At 35.6% G+C, this 21199-nt stretch overlaps 3 protein-coding genes across 5 annotated transcripts; 2 read left to right on the top strand and 1 right to left on the bottom strand.

The window, feature by feature from the left end:
* Window positions 1-7208: 7208 nt before the first annotated feature.
* On the top strand, window positions 7209-16521 carry Alg7 (Alg7 dolichyl-phosphate N-acetylglucosaminephosphotransferase). Its single transcript, XM_017613724.1, has 5 exons — window positions 7209-7537; window positions 7593-7734; window positions 7789-8002; window positions 8059-8293; window positions 15846-16521. Exons 1-5 carry the CDS (start codon window positions 7392-7394, stop codon window positions 16333-16335), a joined length of 1227 nt encoding a protein of 408 aa, XP_017469213.1. The 5' UTR covers window positions 7209-7391; the 3' UTR covers window positions 16336-16521.
* Mgat3 (beta-1,4-mannosyl-glycoprotein 4-beta-N-acetylglucosaminyltransferase) lies at window positions 9511-12374 on the bottom strand. Of its 3 annotated transcripts, none has more exons than XM_017613723.1 (2): window positions 12273-12374; window positions 9511-12213 (listed from the first exon to the last, which is right to left on the bottom strand). In XM_017613723.1, the coding sequence occupies exon 2, from the start codon at window positions 12143-12145 to the stop codon at window positions 10481-10483; it is 1665 nt and encodes a 554-aa protein (XP_017469212.1). In that variant the 5' UTR covers window positions 12146-12213; window positions 12273-12374; the 3' UTR covers window positions 9511-10480. The 3 variants fall into 3 exon arrangements, with proteins under 3 accessions (XP_017469212.1, XP_017469209.1, XP_017469211.1); XM_017613720.1 differs by having other exon boundaries at window positions 9511-12218; XM_017613722.1 differs by having other exon boundaries at window positions 9511-12218; window positions 12295-12358.
* Window positions 16522-19118: 2597 nt separating the features above from the next.
* Window positions 19119-21199, top strand: Rsph1 (Radial spoke head protein 1). Its single transcript, XM_017613725.1, has 3 exons — window positions 19119-20060; window positions 20126-20291; window positions 20351-21199. Exons 1-3 carry the CDS (start codon window positions 19986-19988, stop codon window positions 21133-21135), a joined length of 1026 nt encoding a protein of 341 aa, XP_017469214.1. The 5' UTR covers window positions 19119-19985; the 3' UTR covers window positions 21136-21199.

Consider the following 21199-nt stretch of genomic DNA (forward strand, 5'->3'; position numbering starts at 1 on the left):
TTCAGTTCCTTTTTTATGGTCACTTCACTGAAGAAACAGCTGAGTGCTGCACTAACTTGCACTAGACAAGACGCAATTTAGTGCAGAAAAGAGTAATAGCTGGTTTTCACATGGCACGACGAAATTTATATTCGAAATTTAGAGGGAAAACGACAAAAGTTTGACCAATTCATACAGTTGGTATACAAAAAAAAAACAGATGGCAACACACGTCCGCCATTTTTCGGAGGTTTAGTTATATGTTAGACTGAATATGTTGTCTTTATCAAGCTTATTGATTATATGATGTACATGTAAACGACTGAAGACCTGTTCTGATCTAAATCAATCGATACACTGTTTTTTAGACCAGTTTGAAAATGTGTTTTCACTTATTTGGCCACAAATACCACGAATTAGACATAGCGAAAACCAGCCTTAAGTTAGTGTACTCACAAAGTACAGCTAGCACTAAACAAGGTTCATGGAACATACTAGAGTACTCTACTGCAATCATCGACCAGACGTAATGTGTCACTCTGTGGAAATAGCGACAATCCGTATTACAGACCCGTTACTAGACTTGGACCCAGGATAAAATTACATATCTTCGTTTAAAGTACAAAACCGTGTATCATCGTTCTGAGAAACCGCGTAACTAACATTTTTTGCCAAAAATTGGATTTGCTTACTTTGCTCATTTGCTCTTGGCTCAATCCTTATCCATTCGTCCTGAAATATACTAGCCAGTAATGCGATTGCTTTATAAAACAGAACCATTTTAAAATAGGAGTGCTTTACTGTAGAAAATAATTTATGCAACCTCACATACGCGGTTTTGTACTTAAAATGGCGATATGTAAATACTTTTAATCGAATACATAGACACTTCTTATAGCATAGATATTCCAGTGCTGAGTAAAATTATTTGGATGCACTTGCTTGTTATATGAAAGGGAACCTTTTAATACTGATTTCGGCACTAAAAACGAAGCAAATGCTAACGAAAGTGTTACCTCAAATAGGCTTGTACTGGTGGTATTCATTTTGTGTGGATAAAAAAATATTCGCGTCGGTTTGATCACGTAAACCTTTCCTTCGAATCAAATCAGTATACGTATTTCGTCTAAGAATAAAAAAAAAAACAGTAAATAGATTTGAAAGGAAAAATACTATTTTTAGCTATATAAATTTCATCCAATAAAAATTAACAAAGAAAAATAATGATTATTCTTCATTTGAATTGTTCTTTGACGCAATTTGACGACGTTTTGTTTTGAATCAGTTTTGAAGCTTGGAAAACTGTATAATACTCCAAAAAATATTCAGCCTCATTGCGTAAGTCGTAAATTAGGCTGCATTGTACGACTTGACAACATTAGCATTGTCTACTGTCGGGCTGAAATAAGTAAACGACGAAAATTGTCGAAAACTATGCAGTGCTGCCAAGTTCTTCCGTTTTAATACACTAGTCGAGTGGAAATTTTAGGCAATGACGCTAAATTTTCGATACGATTCGACTCTCGAAAAACGACTTGCATTCGGCACGACTCTCGCAATGAGGCTGAATACAGATACCAGCTTTACGAATAAGCCCTGCAGGCGTGGGCCAATTATTGATGTTCGGGTGTTAAAACAACCCCCCTGGGTCCGCCACTGACTGACACGTAGTTTAACACCCAAACCGCCTCCCCTCTGGATCCACCACTGTTGATAATGAAAGTTCTCAACCCACAAAAATCGGATTGTACCGCACAATAAATTCGGCCGACAATTGTCTCTCCTAAAGTATTCTTCAATAATGGATGAGAACTGCCACAGCAATAAAGCCAGTCACTGGTGCTTCATTTACACGTTAAAGTTAACTCGCTACTGTAAAGTAAAACAAATTAACAAGCTCGAGCGCCCTCACATTGTAAAAGTTATAATATATGCAGGCCTTGCCTCCAGAATCCGCTTACAGAACGATCTTCTTAAAATAATAGTTATACCGTATCTCACAACATAAATACTTAAATATGTACATAAATACTTTAGGTGTTGTAAATGTATTAGAAATAATACGATCAGGGAATAATTTCATTTTTTTTATAACTCAAGTGCTATTGTAAATGAAATGCAGCTATCAATGAGTGACTAGATGATGATGTGTAGACAAGCCTGTTACAGCTACTACATGCATGGTTAACAAATATATGTGCTTATTTAGTTTGACACAACTCGGATCGATAGGATCGTTCAACAAATAAACAAGTTTGAGAGGAAAGCCAAGAGTCATAACCATACCGCCTCTTTAGAGTAGGTAGTGTAGAAATTTCCCAGAGACAATTTGTGCGAAAATCATTAAGCAATTTCAACAGATTTTAAATGCCTACAAACATGAATACATACGTCTTATAAAATACATATAAAACATTAAGAGCAAACTTATATACATACATATGTATAGAACATATAGTCATAGGAACTTTACGATTTTTAAGGCTCACTCGAAAATACACCGAATATACCTAATTAAAAGCCTATATATAAATACATACATTTGTATGTACAATTAAAGTGAATGAGCCAGAACATTCGAAAATGCATATGCACAACAACAACAACCTCATATCCGCCAAATGCAATACCACGTATAAGATATTCGGAAAATTTCGCAAAACAGCGAAGAAACTTATTTTCTTCAAAACGTTTGAATGGTTTGCTAACTACTAAATATGAGCTTCTATGTTACTATTAAATTTGTGAAGTAGGGAATGCCTTGAGACAGGATAATCAAAATACATTTTTTTCTATGCCATCTCATACGTGGCATTGCATTTGGCAGATACGAGACATTGCGCGCCAAGCGACGATACGTAGTATATACGCCAGAACTTATTCAAATTACACCATCATCACGTATGTATGTACATACATACATACATACATATATAAATATGTATGTATAGTTATGTAGGCAATATGAGTGTTAATTTAGAAAAGTAAATTATTTGTAAATATCTTCTGCAAAATGTTGCAAAGAAAAAGATAATAAAGTACTTTATATTGTACACTAAGAATAAAAAGCAAGAAATAACAGCAAATTCAACAAAAAAGTTACTTTAGAAAAGAAGTAAAATTAGTGTCAAGAATTGGTAATCTGGCGATTTTTTTTTTAAAGGCTAACCTAATATTCGAGGCTTGCGTTTTGGTACGCATGCCGTCGAATTTGTTTTTTTGCGTCACCCGAAATTGACTTGCATGCAAGGCACATTAAACAGGTAGTATCAGTAGAGCAAAAACAACATTTGCGTGTATTTTGCTGTTGCTTCTGGTATCGAAAGTGTCAACAACTGTTCTGAATTTGTTCTTCTAAATCAAAGCGTGCCATGTGAAATACAAAAAATTATAAAAAATAAAAAATTGAAATTGGAAAAAATAAAAATTGATGCAACTTTCTTTCCTAGTAAATTTGTTTGCTTCTCGAAGCATTGATCCATCCTTTGCAAGGCCCAGTAATCAGCGGTCGTGCTGCCGAGTTGGGCGAACGTTCCAAAAGCTGCTATTCAATCGCTTGTTTTGTATGGAAAAAGGTTTCACATGCAAATGGATTTTAACAATTCAGAATTTTTGTGAGAAAAAATTAAAAATATTTGACATTTTCGAGACCAAATAATTTGAAAATAAATCAAATCAGCTGCTCTTGGTATAGCAGTGCATGCAATGCCAAGTATGCATAACAGAGCCTTTAGCCAGTGACAAAATTCAGAGAATACGGTACCTTACTCTCCCAAAGAGAGAAACTTACTAAGTTTTGCGCGAACAGGAATTAGCAAACATTTGCAAGCTTCACTGCCAACTGTCGTCCACGGTTGCATTTCGAGCATAATAAGATTTTTAAATTATTTCAGGTGGAATTGAAAACAGGACCTAAACGTATATTTCTTCTTATTCTGATTTTCTTCAACATACGCTTCAATTTCTTTGTGGAAGTCACTGTCGGATTTCCTATATCGACAGCGGTGTCGNTCTTCTAAATCAAAGCGTGCCATGTGAAATACAAAAAATTATAAAAAATAAAAAATTGAAATTGGAAAAAATAAAAATTTATGCAACTTTCTTTCCTAGTAAATTTGTTTGCTTCTCGAAGCATTGATCCATCCTCCGAATGAAATGTCAAAATTTTGCTCTCTCCTTGCAAGTTTTACTGGGTTTTTGGAGGGTATTGAATATAAGCCATCAGAATAAAGTGAAAACCCGAATTTCCAGAAAAGCCGTTTTAAACATTTTTAAATAGCCTGGCTGGCGAGATGGGGATTTCACATACACATGGAATAGTAGTTGCAGAATGCCATAGCAGATATAACTCAATTTTTTCTTAAGTCGACTTAGGCGGTTATTGCTTATGACCACACGTTATGCTAATCTGTTGCAATTTGTATGGCTGTCTGTGTTCAAAAATGTATCAAACCAAAGTCTTGTTTGCGAAACTATCTTCCAATTCGGCATTTAACTGTGGTTGTGCATATTGGACATTTCAATCAATCATAGTTTAGAAATAAGAGACTAATGCGATAATTACGGTGACCATCCGTCCTGTATTGTACGGGACAGTCCTCTTTTTTGACCCATTGTCCTGGTAATTTATTTATTTTGTACGGGACGCCAAATGTTCTGTATTTCTTTTAATGTCCTGTATTTATCCCGTATTCGGCGCTCCGAAGCCTTAACAGCTCATTTAAATGGCTTGCCTATGAACGAGTTTTAAGTGATTTTGGTATATAATGACAATTTTCTTTATAAACAGTTATTAATTTCTAATCTGAATGCCTGTGATTCGAATCGAAGAATACATACAGTGACCAAAATATAAATTGAGACCCGACGTTTTAGTAAGTTGTGGCTATTTTTCTTTAGTTTATATAATGTTTATTATTTATTTATTTTATTAAAGTAAAGCTCTTTTCCTGAGAAAAACTATAAAATTAATTGTGCAATGTTTCACCAAAATTTCAAACGTTTTAATTAGAATCTTTAGAAAAAAAATTGGGTTGCAGTTTTGTAACTCATTGAAAATGAGTTTAATAAAGTGCGAATTGAAAGTGCTGCTCATTTGCTTCTCTTTCAAAAAAGAAGGCCGAACATACATACATAATTTGTATGAAAAAAAGCGTAACACTGTCAACAAAAAAAAAAAAAAAAAAAACAAAATTGCCAACAATTAGTGGTAAGCCTTACCGACTTAAAATTGCACTTTCTGATACTAAAATTTAACGAATTTTTTTAACAAATTTTATGGGGTAAAAATCTCGAGAAAATTATACTACAAATTTGTGATGTTACTATAAGGATACCCTTTCAGGGAAAACAGTGTGGACAAAAAAAAAGTTGCAAAATAATTTTTTGTCCCGTATTCGGCTTTCATAAATATGGTCACCGTAGCTATAATATCTGTGGACTTTTGACAAAACAACCGCTGTGCTTTCTGTAGGTTGGAATTTTGAGTAAATTTTAAGGATCTCTGATTTAAAAATTTGAAATTTTTATCTTTTTATGAATAACTAAATATAAAAATATCATTCGAGAACTCAATGAATTACTACTTTGAAGAGAAAATGACCTCACTCGAGAGAAGTTGTTTTGTCAATAGCTAATAGATACTATTTGCTTAAACAGACTACAGAAGGGGTAGCTGCCGGAACGACCCCAATAATCACTTCACTTGCCGCTTAAGCACCTCAGCTAACACACCGCCAGCCGACATGTTATCCTAATAGTGGTTCGATTTTTTATTAGTTTCCAAAATATTAAAATATGCTGAACTATACGAGGCATGTGATCCGATAATGCATGAGCAACTAGGAAATGATCAGCGTTTAACCGTAAAAAATTTTAACTCTTTTATAACCGGCAATTCTTCACCCACACTATACTAATTCGAAATAAAGTCATTGTAGTATACGCACAATAGTACATGCAGACATTTTATTTAATGTTTTGCATGTACTTACATTCATAAATAAGCTTAATTTCAGTCTACTTAAAGCACAAGTGTTTTTGTTGGTATTTTTACTGAGTTGTTAAGTAGCGTTATACGCATGGGCGTAGCCAGAAAGAAATTAAGGGGGGCCTATACAAAAAAAAAAATCAAAACCAATAATTTACTCACTAAAAATTGTTTATTATAGCTTAAAATTGTTGTAACCAATAGCGGTGGTACAAAAACACATAAACAGAAGTTCACAAAAGTTGATATAAAACTAATCGTCGATTAAAATAGTTAACTCTTTACTGCGCATGTTTATTTTACGAGGAGGAAGCATCGAAAGCCTAACCCCGCCAGTGTGAGACTTTAACCCGAACTCCAAACTACACTTCCTACCGTCATGGACCGTTCCCCTCCCGGTACCCCAGTCAAGGATTTCGTCGGGTTTATAAAAACATTCTCTGGCTAAACCGATTTTTTCTTTGGAATTTCGCACACCTACTGTAGAATTTCCAAGAATGGTTATAAGCTAAAAAAAAATCGAACATGGTATGGAGATATATGAAAGCAATGGAATACTCATGGAGAGAAGTGGGACTATTTGAAAATTGGGCGTTGTGTGTGTGTTTTAGAGGATCTCTGTATAGTTTCAGTTCACAATTTCACACACCACGTGGAGCTGGAGTCGAGTTATTACTAAACGTTTTATTTTATTTATTGGTAGAGGTAAGAGCAATACTTTTTCAAAAAGGAGCCACCAGGTGGCGCTGGAGTCGAGTTATTACTAAAAAACGTCCAGTGAGAGAAAGTGTCGTGAATGTCCGATTACGTCGACCTGCTGCACCACTGAGTTTGTCGAACTGCCATGTTTTCCGACTGGCCCAATCGACATGATTTACCATATAACTCTGCGTTAAAGCTTCATTCGAATGAGTCAAATCTGTATCGAATCTTCTACAAATTTTCATGTAGAAATGTAATAAGCGGCAATGAATGTTTAATTCGTAATTGGAGTGTTACAAAGTGTTCGTTACAGTACAACTTTTTAAATCTTTAAGCATTGCATGCATTTAAAATTTGAAATAAAGAATTGGACAGTAGATTTAAAAGGTTCATATACCGGAAACAAGTGGAAGCAGACAACAGTTATTACCGCAGTTGTTTGCTTTCTAGGGTATGTTCAATTCGCACTGCCTTACCAGCGTAACAAATATCGATAATTTCGTTCTATCGATTGTTCTTTCTGGTTCTTGAACACAGCTGATTTTGACATAATTGTTATCACTTCCTCTCAGTCCCCGCTCTGATGGAATTGGATTGTTGTAGGTTCATTTGGCTTTTCTTTTGTCCACGTACGTTCTTTCGAACTTGTAATTAAATTAGTAGTTAGTTGAATCAACGCAGTACTTTCAAAGCACGAATTTTTACTACCAAACTGCCATAAATGAGTGGCTTTACTATTGCTATCAGTGGCTTCATTGCCACATGTACTTATCTCTTAACCGTGAGGATGATTCCACGGTTCAAGGACGTATTTATCAAAGCCAATTTGTACGGTAAAGATCTTTGTAAGCGAGATCAGCCGCAGATGTAAGTAATATAAGTTTTAACGTTTAAAGTACTTAAATCCTCACACGCTTATTAGACCTGAGTCTTTTGGCGTTTTAATTGGTTGCGCTTTTCTGGTGGCGATGTTCTTTTTCATACCGATTCCTTTTACATTCGAGGAGGCAGCGCTGCTAGACGTAAAAACAGGCGCGAAACCTTCAACTTTTCCACATGAGGAGGTAGTTTTGCAAACACAATTTCAATTTTTCAATTTGTTAAAATATTTCTTACAGTTTGCCGAAATGATCGCAGCATTATTGTCTATTTGCTGTATGATTCTTCTGGGTTTTGCTGATGATGTATTGGATCTGCGCTGGCGTCACAAGTTAATGCTGCCCACAATCGCCACCCTGCCATTACTTATGGTCTATTATGTGAATTATAACATTACAACCGTTATTATGCCAAAGTTTGCAAGATCACTGTTAGGCTATTCTCTGGACATTGGTAACGTAAATTAGCAGTAAACAACCACCAAAGTCACTTAAAATGTTTATTTTCAGGTGTTTTTTATTACATATATATGGGTATGCTTGCCGTTTTCTGTACGAACGCAATAAATATCTTGGCGGGTATAAATGGATTAGAGGTGGGCCAATCACTTGTTATTGGTGTATCCGTTTTATGTTACAATTTTATTGAACTGGCACTTGGCCATCAAGTGGATTGTCATAAATTCTCCATTTATCTAATGCTGCCGTTTTTGGCGGTTTCGCTAGCGCTATGGAAATATAATAGGTAAGTAATATGCCATAAGTAATGATATTAAGTAAAAACTCTGGACGCGAGACCTAGATTCCTCATGAACTTTTCAAAATTTAAAAAAGCTGTAGATCCTAATGCAACAGTTATCTACCTTTTATTTTTTATTTTAGCGTTATTTGAAAAAATGGCATTACACCCGCAAAATTTTCGGATATCTCTTGCGGTTGTAACTACTTAAAAAAAATCGCGCAAATATCTTAACTAGGTATCTTTAAAAAACTTAATAGTAATAAAACATATTTTTAAAGCAAGATTTTTAAATATGAACCAAATCGGATCATAAATAGGGTTTCCCAAATATCTCCACTCCTGCGAAACCTAGAGGAATTCTTTCATATTGTATTGCCATAGGGTTCTAAGCTATGCAAGTTTCAAATTTCCAGCTCTTTGATTGCAACATTTGACTCCAACAATTTACATACATAGCAAGTTAAATAAAATATTGAAATTTAAATCGTAAATTTTGGTCCAGAGAATAAAGCTGCCATAAATCTTATATTTGGTCTCTCACTTTGGTCATGCTATGACAATCACTTCTATGCTATGACAATCACTTCTTAAAAAAACGCAAATATTACATAAAATGAAGCATTATTTATTCATCGACATACATTCATATTTTTTGCATTTTCATATCCAAGTAAGTAGCCTAATATACTACTTACTTTGATATACTATAATCTTCGATTGACATTGTTGTTAGGTAAATACGAAAGTGGTACGTATAATAGTTAATTTTTTAATTAGTTTAGGAGGTCCTAATATAAATGACTAAATTAAAATACCATTTTTTTCGCTCGATAACTAATGACTCAATGACTTAAAAATCAGATTACACAAGGCAACAACTTTAGAGAAGCAAACCGTCGTTTAAAGTACAAAACCGGGTATCAACAAAATACCAAACCGCGTATCAAGATAATGCAAAACCGCGTATGTGAGGTTACATAAATTATTTCCTAATGGTCCTCTTTTTTATTACCTTCCTTTTATTAGCTCGGCATGTAACTATGTAATATTGATGCGCCTAAAAGATGCAGCGATTTCTATTCTCAAGTTACATACCTGATGACAGTACGAATGGCAATTATAATAGTGAGGTTTTAGTTTTTTAAACTATAATTTTTAATTTATTTTTTTGAAATTTTTTATAAATCAATTGCATTTCAAATCCAATTTTTGGCAGCAAATGTCAGTTACGCGGTTTTGCGGAATGACGGTACGCGGTTTTGTACTTTAAACGATGAAACAAATTCAAGAGTTTACATTCTTAAACACATACTTTACAAAATATAATTAACATATGTACATACATATGTATATGTTTTTGAAAAATATACACAAATATCACTCCTCACGTAGGAGTTTGATCCCAATAACTCTATCACAGCAGCTTTGAACTGAAATCAACTCTACATACATAAATAATTTTTCGTTAAATGTAAGATTCTAATATGGAACGCACGTAAAATTTACACATTTCTCAATTAAATTTCTAGTTACATTTTCTTTCAAATATGATACGATATGTAGTTGTGGCACCTAGAGAAAATAGTTGCATTGGTTGAATTTTTTTAAGAAAAAAAATGTATCGCTCGTGTTTGTGTTATTCAATATACACTGCTTTAATTAAGGACATCGTAAATATAAATATGTATAGACGTATATATATATATATATATATATATATATATGTATTTGTTTTTCGACAGCTTTAACTTTTTTACTCAATTTGCGACTTTTTTTTACAAGACTTAAACATTTATCTAAATAAGTTTAATCAGTGGTGACATCAAAACTACACATATACATATATATACTTTATTTAATGCACATTTTTTATTATGGTTTGGGCGTATTTTAACTTCGTTTTAATTGGCGTATTTTTATTTCATTTGCAAAGAATATTCTGCATATTTTTCAATTTAAAAATTATTTAGGCACAATATCTATATAGTACATACATACACATAAGTAACTTCGTATGCATCCGTGATAGAGCTTTTGCTACCCCAAAAATACGATTTTTTTTTTTGGGAAAACAAATAGTGGTGTCTTTAACATTAGCTTCAATGAGGCCGGCATGTATATGCTTATAGAAGAATATGTAGAACTTTAGTTATAGTTGATCGCATGAGCTCCGCTCTACAGCTTTGTTAATTAATAATCCCTAGCCTCATATTCAATCTCGTCATCAAAGGACTCATATAAATTTACCAGCAGATTTCCAAACTTCGCCTTTTCTGCTTCTGCTATTGCGGGGGAGTAGTATTTATCCGAATACCGACGAATGCGCAACAGTTGCGTCTTCCCATCAACATATATTCCGGTGGCAATAAGCTTTTGCAAATAAGCCACGTCAATATTGAGTACCGCATTAGGAAATTGCACTTGGCTTGAGAACTTTGACTCCGCGTGCAATTCGGCGACTATTTCTTCTGGCTGCTGGCAGTATTTGCATAGCCACCCACCAAAATGGTTAAGATCTCCGATAACAAAAAGTGGCGGCTGAGTGCTTTCTTTAAGAATTCGTTGCATTATATCTGATGGATCTCTGCCACTGATGCCCGTCTTGTCCACGTGGACAAAGGAACTTACAAAACCATTTAGCTGAGTTTGCTCGGGATGTTGCCAATAGAACCCATAAACGACATACTTCAGCCGAAAAGGAATACTACGCACATCCGTTGCATAATATTTAAGGAATTGCAGCGCCTGTCGGGATGGCAACACACGATCATTAGTATAAAGCAGCAAATCCGTTGGCTTTACTACCAATGGGAGCTGCTTTAGTCCCATTTGCTGACGAAAGTATTCATACGCCTTTTCAGTCGTGCAATTGCCATTTTTTGTTAAATATTGATTGTCACATAAGAAAAGCAGATATTTGCTTGCTGCCAGCTTTTCTTTTAAACAATGTTTTAATGGCTTTAAGTTGCCGTGAGTTTGCTTAACAAATATTATAAAAAAATCTACTATATCGGTGAGTGCACTTATTTGTAAATCTAACAAATCTAAATTGAAGAAATTGCCTTCTAGTAAATAAACTAACTGATTCGAGTCTACTGTATCGCTTGGTTTACGCAGTCGTACTTGTGATTTTGCCTTTAGGAGCGCACGCCATATTATCTCCGGTTGGCCACAGTCGCGCCCATGCCAACCGGTGCGGCACTTGCATTCTGTGTCCTCCTCTCCCCTAAATAGTTCGTCACTTTGTGATGTATCACCATTCGGCCGCGTAGAGTATTCGTCAAAGCTGCCCTCACGGAAGCACCAGAAAACTTCGTGGTCCTGCTCAGCCACTAGCCCAGTTTTATTTATAAGGTCTATAGATTTATTCAGTCTGATTGTTTTGCGGTAAAAGTCTTTTCTAAAATTGTTCGCCTTCCCTGATTGACCATTTCCCATCACAGCTGGCGGAATATCATACTTGAGTATTGTGCTTTTATCTGGTGCACTATTGGCCAAGCCAAACGCTTTGGTTTTTGTTATAAAATTGACTCGTCTTATATTATGCAATGCTGCAGCGCGAGGCATAACAGCTAAAACATTGGTATCGCCATCATTCAGTATTGTTATCTGATTAATTCTGGTTTTAATGCTTCCGCCTGCCTGCAATAACCACAGACACGAAATGAAGCATACTTGAACTAGCACCAACAATGTTAGTAGTAACTTTTTGCTAAACGTTGCTCTTCCTGCGGCTGTGGGTGGATTTTGAGGCTCCGGCATCCCGATGCCAATAAGGGATGCAGCAGTTCCTGGTGGAAATTGATGGTTTGTTGCGATGCGAAATGATGCATTTCCTCCGCTGCGTTGAAACATTTATCATTTGTGGTTCATAAGTTGTTAAACACAAGCCAAAAAACTTTCAACATGCATATGTATGTAGTCTTAACTAAAAAAAATTTAATATAAACTACGCGATTTTTAGTTTGCAATGCTTTCTTACGGCGACCAAATAGAAAACACACCCACGAAAATTTTCTTTTCCAGTCTGCGAATAAGATGTGCTATATCAGCTGTTTAGGGATGAAATGATACAAGTATGATACTCGATACTTTCGCACCAAGTACTCAGTAGGTATCGAAAAACAAATACTCGTATCAAAACTAGGGATGCAAACGATGCATCGATGTTTCTGAAACATCGATAACATCGGCCAATAAACCGATGTTTACCATCGATATTTGAAAATTACTCAACATCGTAAAATTGGCGATATATCGATGTCAATTTTAACGATGTTTTAAACATCGACTTTAGTTTCGGTTCAAAATTGCCATTGCGTTCACATCTTTATGTTATATTCTTTGGGCTCTGTCACACGGTCAGTATTTATTGACGTGATCCAAGTATCGCGATATTTATTGACGGTGTAGTATGCAGTATTGATGGATCGTGATCCATATCGCAAAATTTCTAAAAATTTTGAAATCTGGATCGCGGATCGCAATACCGTCAATAAATATTGAACGTGTAGCACTTTCAAAACGCGATCCATACATTTCTTCAGTACATCTTTTACTCTCATAATGTAAACATCGGCTCTGCCTTCACTCTCGGGGCTTAAAATCTTTCAAAACAAATTGAACAAGTCTTAAAATAATTGTCATAAATAATAAATGTATTATCTGTAAATTATCCGTACAAAATAAAAATATTTTCTTGCGTCATAATAAGCGTTCAGCAAAAAAAATATGCAAATACTGACGCGCTAAATATTGAACATGTAGCATTCGTGCGCGATCCATCAATCCATCAATATGGATCGCGATCCAAATATCGTGATAATTACTGACCGTGGGACAGAGCCCTTTGGGTAAGCGTATTACGGGTGATGGCAGCCCTGCACTTAATAAAAGCAATTGGCAACGTTGAACATAGGCGATTTCCATGACGTAGTTACAGTATTTCAACACGACTTAAGGTGAGTGTAAGTATTATCTGCGCGTAAACAGCAAATGTATTACGACATTGCAAGGAAATCTAATTAAATTCAAAAAACCACCCATTGAAATGTTAACAGTGTAGCAGTTTAGATGGACACTAGGTTTTTCTTAAAATTTTAACAAGCATTAAGTCAGTTCCAGGTATTTCAGGATTTGCAGGTTTTACAGGTTAAGCGGTTTTCGCCATTAATAAACCTTATGGAAGGTGGCGTACGTTAAAAGCTTCCTGTAAAAACCTGCAAATCATGAAGTACCTGTAACATACTTATTAAAAAAGAGAAACATCGGAAAATATCGATGTATCGATAGTTTTGGGGCGATTTTTTTCGGCATCGCTGTTAGTGTTTACGATACATCGAAATATCGATGTATCGATGTTGGCTCTGAAAATTTGCATCCCTAATCAAAACCCGTTCGTTCCCACGACTTTCGGGTCCGTGATAAAAACATAAGATTTTTTTCTGGTGGGTCATTTGGCAATTTATTTTCTGCTTGGGACATTTTCCCCGATTTTGCATTATATACAATTGCATACTCTTGGAATCGAAAAACATTTTTAAAATACAAATCTCAGGGCATGTGAAGAGGTGCCGGGAGTCATGTGGCGACTCTCCACATGTTGGGCTTTGGTTGGGCACATCCTCGTTGATTCTACTCAAGTAAGAGTTTAGCCTGCTGCAATAGCCAGAGCGAAGTTGGGCCTGTTCTACGTACCGGAATGACTTGGGTTTTACCCGACCAAGGGCTGTTGTTTCGGCGATCTAACCCCGTTTAGGTCGGCGAAATCCATCCATTCACAATTCGTCTTTATTGTGGCTTTAAAAGACCCTTCTTTAAGTCTGACCAAAGGTGAACACACAAATAACCAACAAGGTAGGTGTGCGCACCTACATCCCTACCCGACTAAGTAAAGGCTCCGTTATGCATACTTGGCATGGCTTGAGAGCTGTCACATAAGAAATCTGTTAAATGAGCCTCGCGTGTAATCGGTTATCGAACGCACAGCACTACATACGTAGAAGTCTGTTGGTTTTTGATTTCTACGTAAAAATGGTATAGCAGTGCATGCAATGCCAAGTATGCATAACAGAGCCTTAACACTGTAGGGACGCACAGTGGGGCAAAAACGGTTGCTGTGGACAAACGAATTTTGAGAGCCCAAATATGAACCGATTTCAAGTTTATTTTTTTTCTTTTTATAAAAGATAATTAAATTTTGCGTCGATCTATCGAGGCGATTTTTTAAAAAGGCTCTGGTTTTTTATTATTCATGTTGAAAAATGAAAGAAAAAAATTTCACGTTTGAATGCTTCCAATTTTTTGGAAAATACTTGAAATTAATTTCAAATGTGCAATTCTTTTAAAAAATATTCATAAACACTTTTCCATAGGATACATTTAATTAAAAAATGTATTTCATTCGTTATCTACACTAATATGTATTTTGAAAGCCGTTTTTTCCATTTTTTTTGTCTAATCGAAAAATTCGAGAACAGCTGTACCGATATTTTTGAAATTTTGGACATCGACTCCAGACCCTCAAAGGATGATAATAGAAAGAAAAATAATTCCGATATATCAAGGTGGCGTGGCACATCCCATACAAACTGAAGTTTTCCCGCACCATATCTCTGAAAGTATTCATCGTAGAGTGCTGCAACTTAGTACAGAGATATATAATTTCAACGCCAAACTCGTGGATAAAAGTTGGAGTTATTGAAAAAGTGAGCGTGGAATCTCCCATACAAACTTAATTTCTTACACCACAAACACATTCTAATGGGAGAAATTCAGTTTGTATGTGCGATTCCACTGGAAATCGATCCCGTACTCGGTTCTCTGACTATTGAGAGGACCAAAAAGAGAGTAAATACGGTTCCTCTCTCTGTCAGAAGTTACGAGTTTTAGTCCGAGAATTTTTTGCTGGTAAATGTGTCAAACGATCAGCTGTAGTGTGTTTGGCAACCAAATTGTAAACAAAAGAAAAGTGCAAGTATTTTTGGTTATTTACATGTGTGAGCTGGATGTGTTTACATACAAAATAAGCAACAATCTACAACCAAAATTTGGAGGTTATGTTGAAGTTGACAGAAGTTACCATTTTTTACTAGAAAGCGATCCCGTACATTTCAATGTTGCTCTCTCGCTCTGAGCGAATTTTTATTTTTTGACAGTTTTACTAGTCCGAGTCCGAGGAATACGGGATTGCACCTTGTATTGTAGGTTATTTGGGGATGAACAGGGCGATTTTGCATAAGCATTTTGACTGTATGAAAACTTTATAAAATAAAAGCGGTTTATACGGGCTTTTCTTTAATTCAAACTCGGGAACCGTTTTTTTTTTTTAAATTGGAATTTTACGAATAACTCGAAAACCGATTTTGGAAAAAAGGCGGACGCTAGTATGTATGCGTATTGATTTTTGATTATTCAACTTCTGTGTATAGGTATTTAATTACTTCAACAAATCCTCTATATATAGTAAATACTTTACAATATTATAATCTACCTCATATGTATATATAACATGTATATTTTTAACCTTTCACTGGACAAACAAATTTTATTGCAGGTATCCATCCCAAGTATTTGTCGGCGATACTTACTGCTACTTTGCTGGCATGACCTTTGCTGTCGTCGGTATACTGGGACACTTTAGTAAAACCTTATTGTTACTCTTCATTCCGCAAATCCTCAACTTTTTGTATTCGGTGCCGCAATTATTTCATTTCGTGCCATGTCCACGCCATCGTTTACCGAAATACGACTCTAAGACCGACCTACTGCACATAAGCACTACAGAGTTTCATCCGAAAGAACTGAACATACTAGGCTTGCTAATGGTACGTGCGCTCAAAACGGCGAAACTGATCTCGTGGCAGGAAGAAAGCGATGGACGAGTGATCACCAACAATTTTACGTTGATCAATTTTGTTTTGGTTGTTTTTGGTCCGGTGCACGAAAGAGTCGTTACACAATTTTTGATGGGTCTACAGGTTATATGCACCTTAATGGCGATGGTTATACGTTATCCTTTGGCAAGTTTCTTTTACGATACATAGATAAATCAGTTTTTTCTTTTTTAAATTTTCTCTCGTTAACTTGAAACCAAAAATTCTTATTTGTAAGTGCAAACATATACATAGGTAAATGTACATACGTTTAGAGCACTTTCAAATTATATTACTTATATTCATAAGTCTGATTGTTAATAAACAATTGTATTAAGAAACTACATTAAACGATAAGATCTACATACGTATATATTTAAAAAAAAAAAAAAAACTATATATTCCGACGAATTGATAAGCTCCTCCTGTTTTTGAAGTTGGTTAAAAATCTATGTAGCATCGATGGGAGCTTGGCTTATGAGTTTCGGTCAGTTTATGCATTTTACCGCCTTAAGTCAAATAAGTGCTTAAGGAGCAGGAATCACACGATTTGTATATTTTTACAGTTACAGAGTGGCGTTGTTTGGAAAGTTCTTCTTGCAGTGAACTCATTCTCGATAAAAAAATGTATAGACAACACCTCTCCGTGACTGCCAATATGTACAAATCGTGTGATCCCTGCTTTAGGCTCTGCGATGCATTAAATTTTCCGATTCGTAACTGGTTTCCCCTAGTATTGTAATCAATAGAAGCGCGCTTACTTGCAATTGTTCTGCTTCGAGTCAAAAAAGTTTGTATTTGTACCTGGTCAGCAACTGCAAAATGCGACGAAACAGTTGTAAAATCGGAAATTTGCATTCCAGGGTAGAACTTTAGCACCGTTTTCACAGTAAACTCGCATTCGATAGTTGACTATATACTCTATACACTCCAAGAACGGTACATATACATACATTAATATAATTAATAAAATATTTTGTTACAAAAACTTTAACAGCCCAACCTAATATAAACGCGCTCCGTTTCTTTCCGCACTCCGTCTAATTTGTTTAGGTGCGTAACTCGAAACTGGCTTGCGGCGTCATGGTACAATAATTACAGGTATGGTTTTCCCAGAGAGTTTTGCTTCACATCAACATTCGTGCTCCTTTATTTTCAATTTGACGCTGTTCGAACCATGATAAAAATATAGTAAGGTAGAACCGCTGAGAGTCACTTTTAAAATTCTTGACGTTTCCAAACAATTTAATTTTTAAATTTACTCACAAACTCACACACACATTTTCATTTTCAATCTCAAGCAACAACAATTTCGAACAATTTCAATTTTTTATTTTCACTTTTATATGATTTTAAAATGTTGGCAAACTTAAAAAAAAATCATGGCCGACAAATTGAGAGAACGGTTCTACCTTGCTATGTTTTTATCATGGTTCAAACTTGCTTCTTTTACTTTTATTCACTCAATTTAATTTTAATACTTTTTCAAAACAAAAGAAAAAACGTTTGAAATAAACTGAGCCATACAAATTTTGAATTTATTTACTAAGAAAATGTTTATTTTTCGGCTTTTACAAATTAAATAAATTCTCTGCAAGAAGGTCTTGTTTAAAAATATACGTTTGTGTATATGGGGTATGGAAATATCCCTTTCCCTAGCATAGGGCTGCCAGACGTCCTGGTTTTCCAGGATTTGTCCTGATTTAAGCAAACTGTCCGGGACACCAGGACCGCCACATTTAAATTGTCTTGGTTTTTTAATGAAGGTCAATGCCCATCAAATACCCATCAAGTTTTTAGCAGATTTTTGCTTTGAAAAAAAAAAGCATTAGTAGTTGAAAATCGAGAATGAGACATTTTTTCTAATATGTTGAGCAATATCTGGTGAGTCTACGTTCTTTCTGTTTAGTTTATTTGGTTAAAATCTAATTTAGTATCTTAAAGCAAATGCCAAAAAGGTGCAAGTTCCTGCAAATGTACACGGCTCTTCCAAAAGGCCTTTCTGAAAGTCATTCCTTTCTCCTTCATTTTTTGTACGAAGTGGCACAAATTTGAGGGCTTCTGCTTTCGCTACTCAAGGAAGAGCTTCCAGAAGAGCTTTTGTAGGACGTACTTCCGAAGGCCTTTTGAAGAAGTTAAAGTTGTTTTTAGTTCAGAAATTTTTTTTATCTAAAACTAATAAAGTTAGAAGGACGAAATTCGAGGATGTGGTAGTTTGCGTATTAGTCCTTGACTTATATTTTTTGCAAAAATAAACATTGGAAATTTCCAAGAATTTCTACAGAATTATTCCTTTTAATTGATACCCATATTGTTTCTCTACAATGCACCGAATCTTTTAAATAATTTTTTAATTCAAACATATCCTAGAAATTTCCTCAAAAAAAAATCGAGACATCAAAGAGAAAAATTAAAAACGCCGTTATACTATATTTGGCTCCTAGTTTTGTGATTATATTGATTTTTTCGTGTGTTTTAAAAATGTTTGGTTTTTATCGCACGGTGTAATCTAAAAAATTAAATCTGAAATGGAGGCGTTAATTTTGAAAGTTGCATTATCATTTCATATCTCTTGTGCTTGAATGCCCGGTTATTTGTATCTCAACCAGTCGGTTATTCGATTAACTTCTTCAGCGTAAGGTAAAACGTTTTGACATTAATTTATGAAGATAGAATAATTTACACATAAATTCGGTCATTTGAGGTATGAAGTGACTTATGCCACTTTCAAAATAAAACGCTCAATTCACATTAATAATAATAGATTGGCGCTTACACAATATGTATATTAGTGTTTGACCAAGTTTTTCCTCCGATTTGTGGCGTGCGCCTAAATGTTGCCACATAAAGGGGTGGGGGACCTACAGTTTTACGCCGACTCCGAACAGCGATAGTATTTTTATGAAAAGCTGTTTTTTATTGCAGAAATGCACTCGAAGGTTTGCCATTGCCTGCCGAGGGGCGACCGCTATTGGAAAACCCCTTTTTTATATTTTTGATGTTGTCGGAAATTAGGCTCGAAGGCTTTGCGGAATCGTAGTGTTAACCACTACACCACAGCGGCGAAAAAATTTAACTCAAAATAATGATCAAATATGACTGAAAAACATAGAAATATGATTTTGATGGCGAAAGCATTCAGCAAAATATCTGCAAATTTTGGTTAAACTTACATCTGTATGTGTAATTTTTATTATACTATATTTTGTATTGCAAATCGGAAATTTTTCTCTAACTGCATTCCTATGCGACAAATAACTCGTAAGTGCTCAATAGTGAGCTTGGTATTTCAGCGCCCTCAAAAATTATCAAAAATGAGCTAAATAATAAATATTTGGTGGCCAAATTTTTGTTAAGTGTTTTTCCGAGCTTCTCTAATTTGTGTTAAATCAAGTTAAATTGAATTCTGTTGACCATGTAGCGTTTTTCCCCTAGCACCACCACCTTATTAAATACGCCTTGAAAAAGCATTAAACTGCACACTCAATTTTGTTGTTTTGCAAGCATATTTTCCAATGTTTTAGTGCTTATCTAAGCGCTTAAAATGGATTTTTTCTTGCCTATTTTCTTCGGCCCTGATGATCGAGTTCCAACCTACTGATGTGTGTTTTGATTATGATTCATGAATCATGCGTTTTGATGCCAATTATTCTGTCGCTCAGTCCATTTTCCCCTGTTTCATAATAATTAAAAAAAAAAAAAAAAAATATTTTCTGATTGTCTTCGATGTTAACGTCAAAACGTTCATTTAATACATTTAAGATTATATTAATATACACATATAATACGTTTTTGAAAGAGTTAAATAAAAAAGCATTCCAATGAGTGTCTCCGATGTATCCACCGAGTCAGAAATGACCGCAGCCGAAGAAGAGGCAGAGCGCCTAAATATTGGAGTAAGTGTGGAGCGTTTCACCAACAAATCAGAGATCAATCCTGATTTGAATTTTTTTTTGGATAGTTATATATTGGCGGTCGTAACGCAACTGGTCATCGACACGGTCGCGGCTGGGCAATCCTCCCGAATGGCGATCAATACGATGGACAATATCGTCAGGGAAGACGCCACGGTACAGGCCTGTATGTGTTTACGGACGGTTCTCGCTATTATGGATCCTATCGCTGCGGTTGTAAAAATAATAAATAACAAAGTAAAAAATAATTAAAAAGACTATTGCTGTTGCAGGACATCGCTCTGGTCGCGGCATGTTCATCTATCCTGATGGCAGCATGTATGAAGGTTGCTGGCGCAAGAACATGAAGCACGGCAAAGGCCGCTACAAATATGCTAATGGCGATTACTACATGGGCAACTGGTACCGGGGACTGCGACACGGCGTTGGTGTTTACTGCTACAACTCCAGCGATTGCGGGGAACTTCGCTTCAAAGGCACTTGGCGTCTGGGTTTTCGTGTTGGTCCTTTTCAAATATTTTTCGGCAATGAAGATCATTCAACGATATTACATGGCAACTGGGATAATGAGTACCCACAAGGCCCAGGCGTTTTTAGCTTCGATCAACGGTATATGCTAATGGGATTTTTTCAAACACCCGGCATGGCATATAAGATTAAAAAAGGAGTTGAAGGTAATGGGGAAGAGGTGGCTGGAGAGATCGAGTCGGAGCGCGATGAAGCTGTGTTTGTTGATGTGCTACCTTCCCAATGGTTTGCCCAACATATTTGCTACTATGATTATGCACAGCTGCCACAGGAACCAGTGCCATTACCATTATCCGATTCGGAGGTGTCTGTCTGTTCGCTGAGTACTGCGCCAACTGAGTTGACACTTCAGCGAAGTATTCTGTTTGTGGGAAAGGCTGAAGAAGAAGAAGGAGAGGGTGAGTGTGTAGAATGTATACCGTCTGAAGGTGTCAGCGAGAGTGAAATCGATACGGAAAGTGAGTGTATTCGCAATCTTCAAGCTGATCCCTGCGCCATCGAAATTATCACCGTGAATAAAGAGTGTTGATTTTGTCTTTAATTTTCTTTTATTTCTTCTGATGCAAAAATATGTATACTTGCTACGTAATGCA

This window comes from Rhagoletis zephyria, unplaced genomic scaffold, assembly GCF_001687245.7.
Source record: "Rhagoletis zephyria isolate East Lansing unplaced genomic scaffold, Rhagoletis_zephyria_1.1 Rzeph_scaffold_00706, whole genome shotgun sequence".
In the NCBI taxonomy this organism is placed as follows: domain Eukaryota; kingdom Metazoa; phylum Arthropoda; class Insecta; order Diptera; family Tephritidae; genus Rhagoletis; species Rhagoletis zephyria.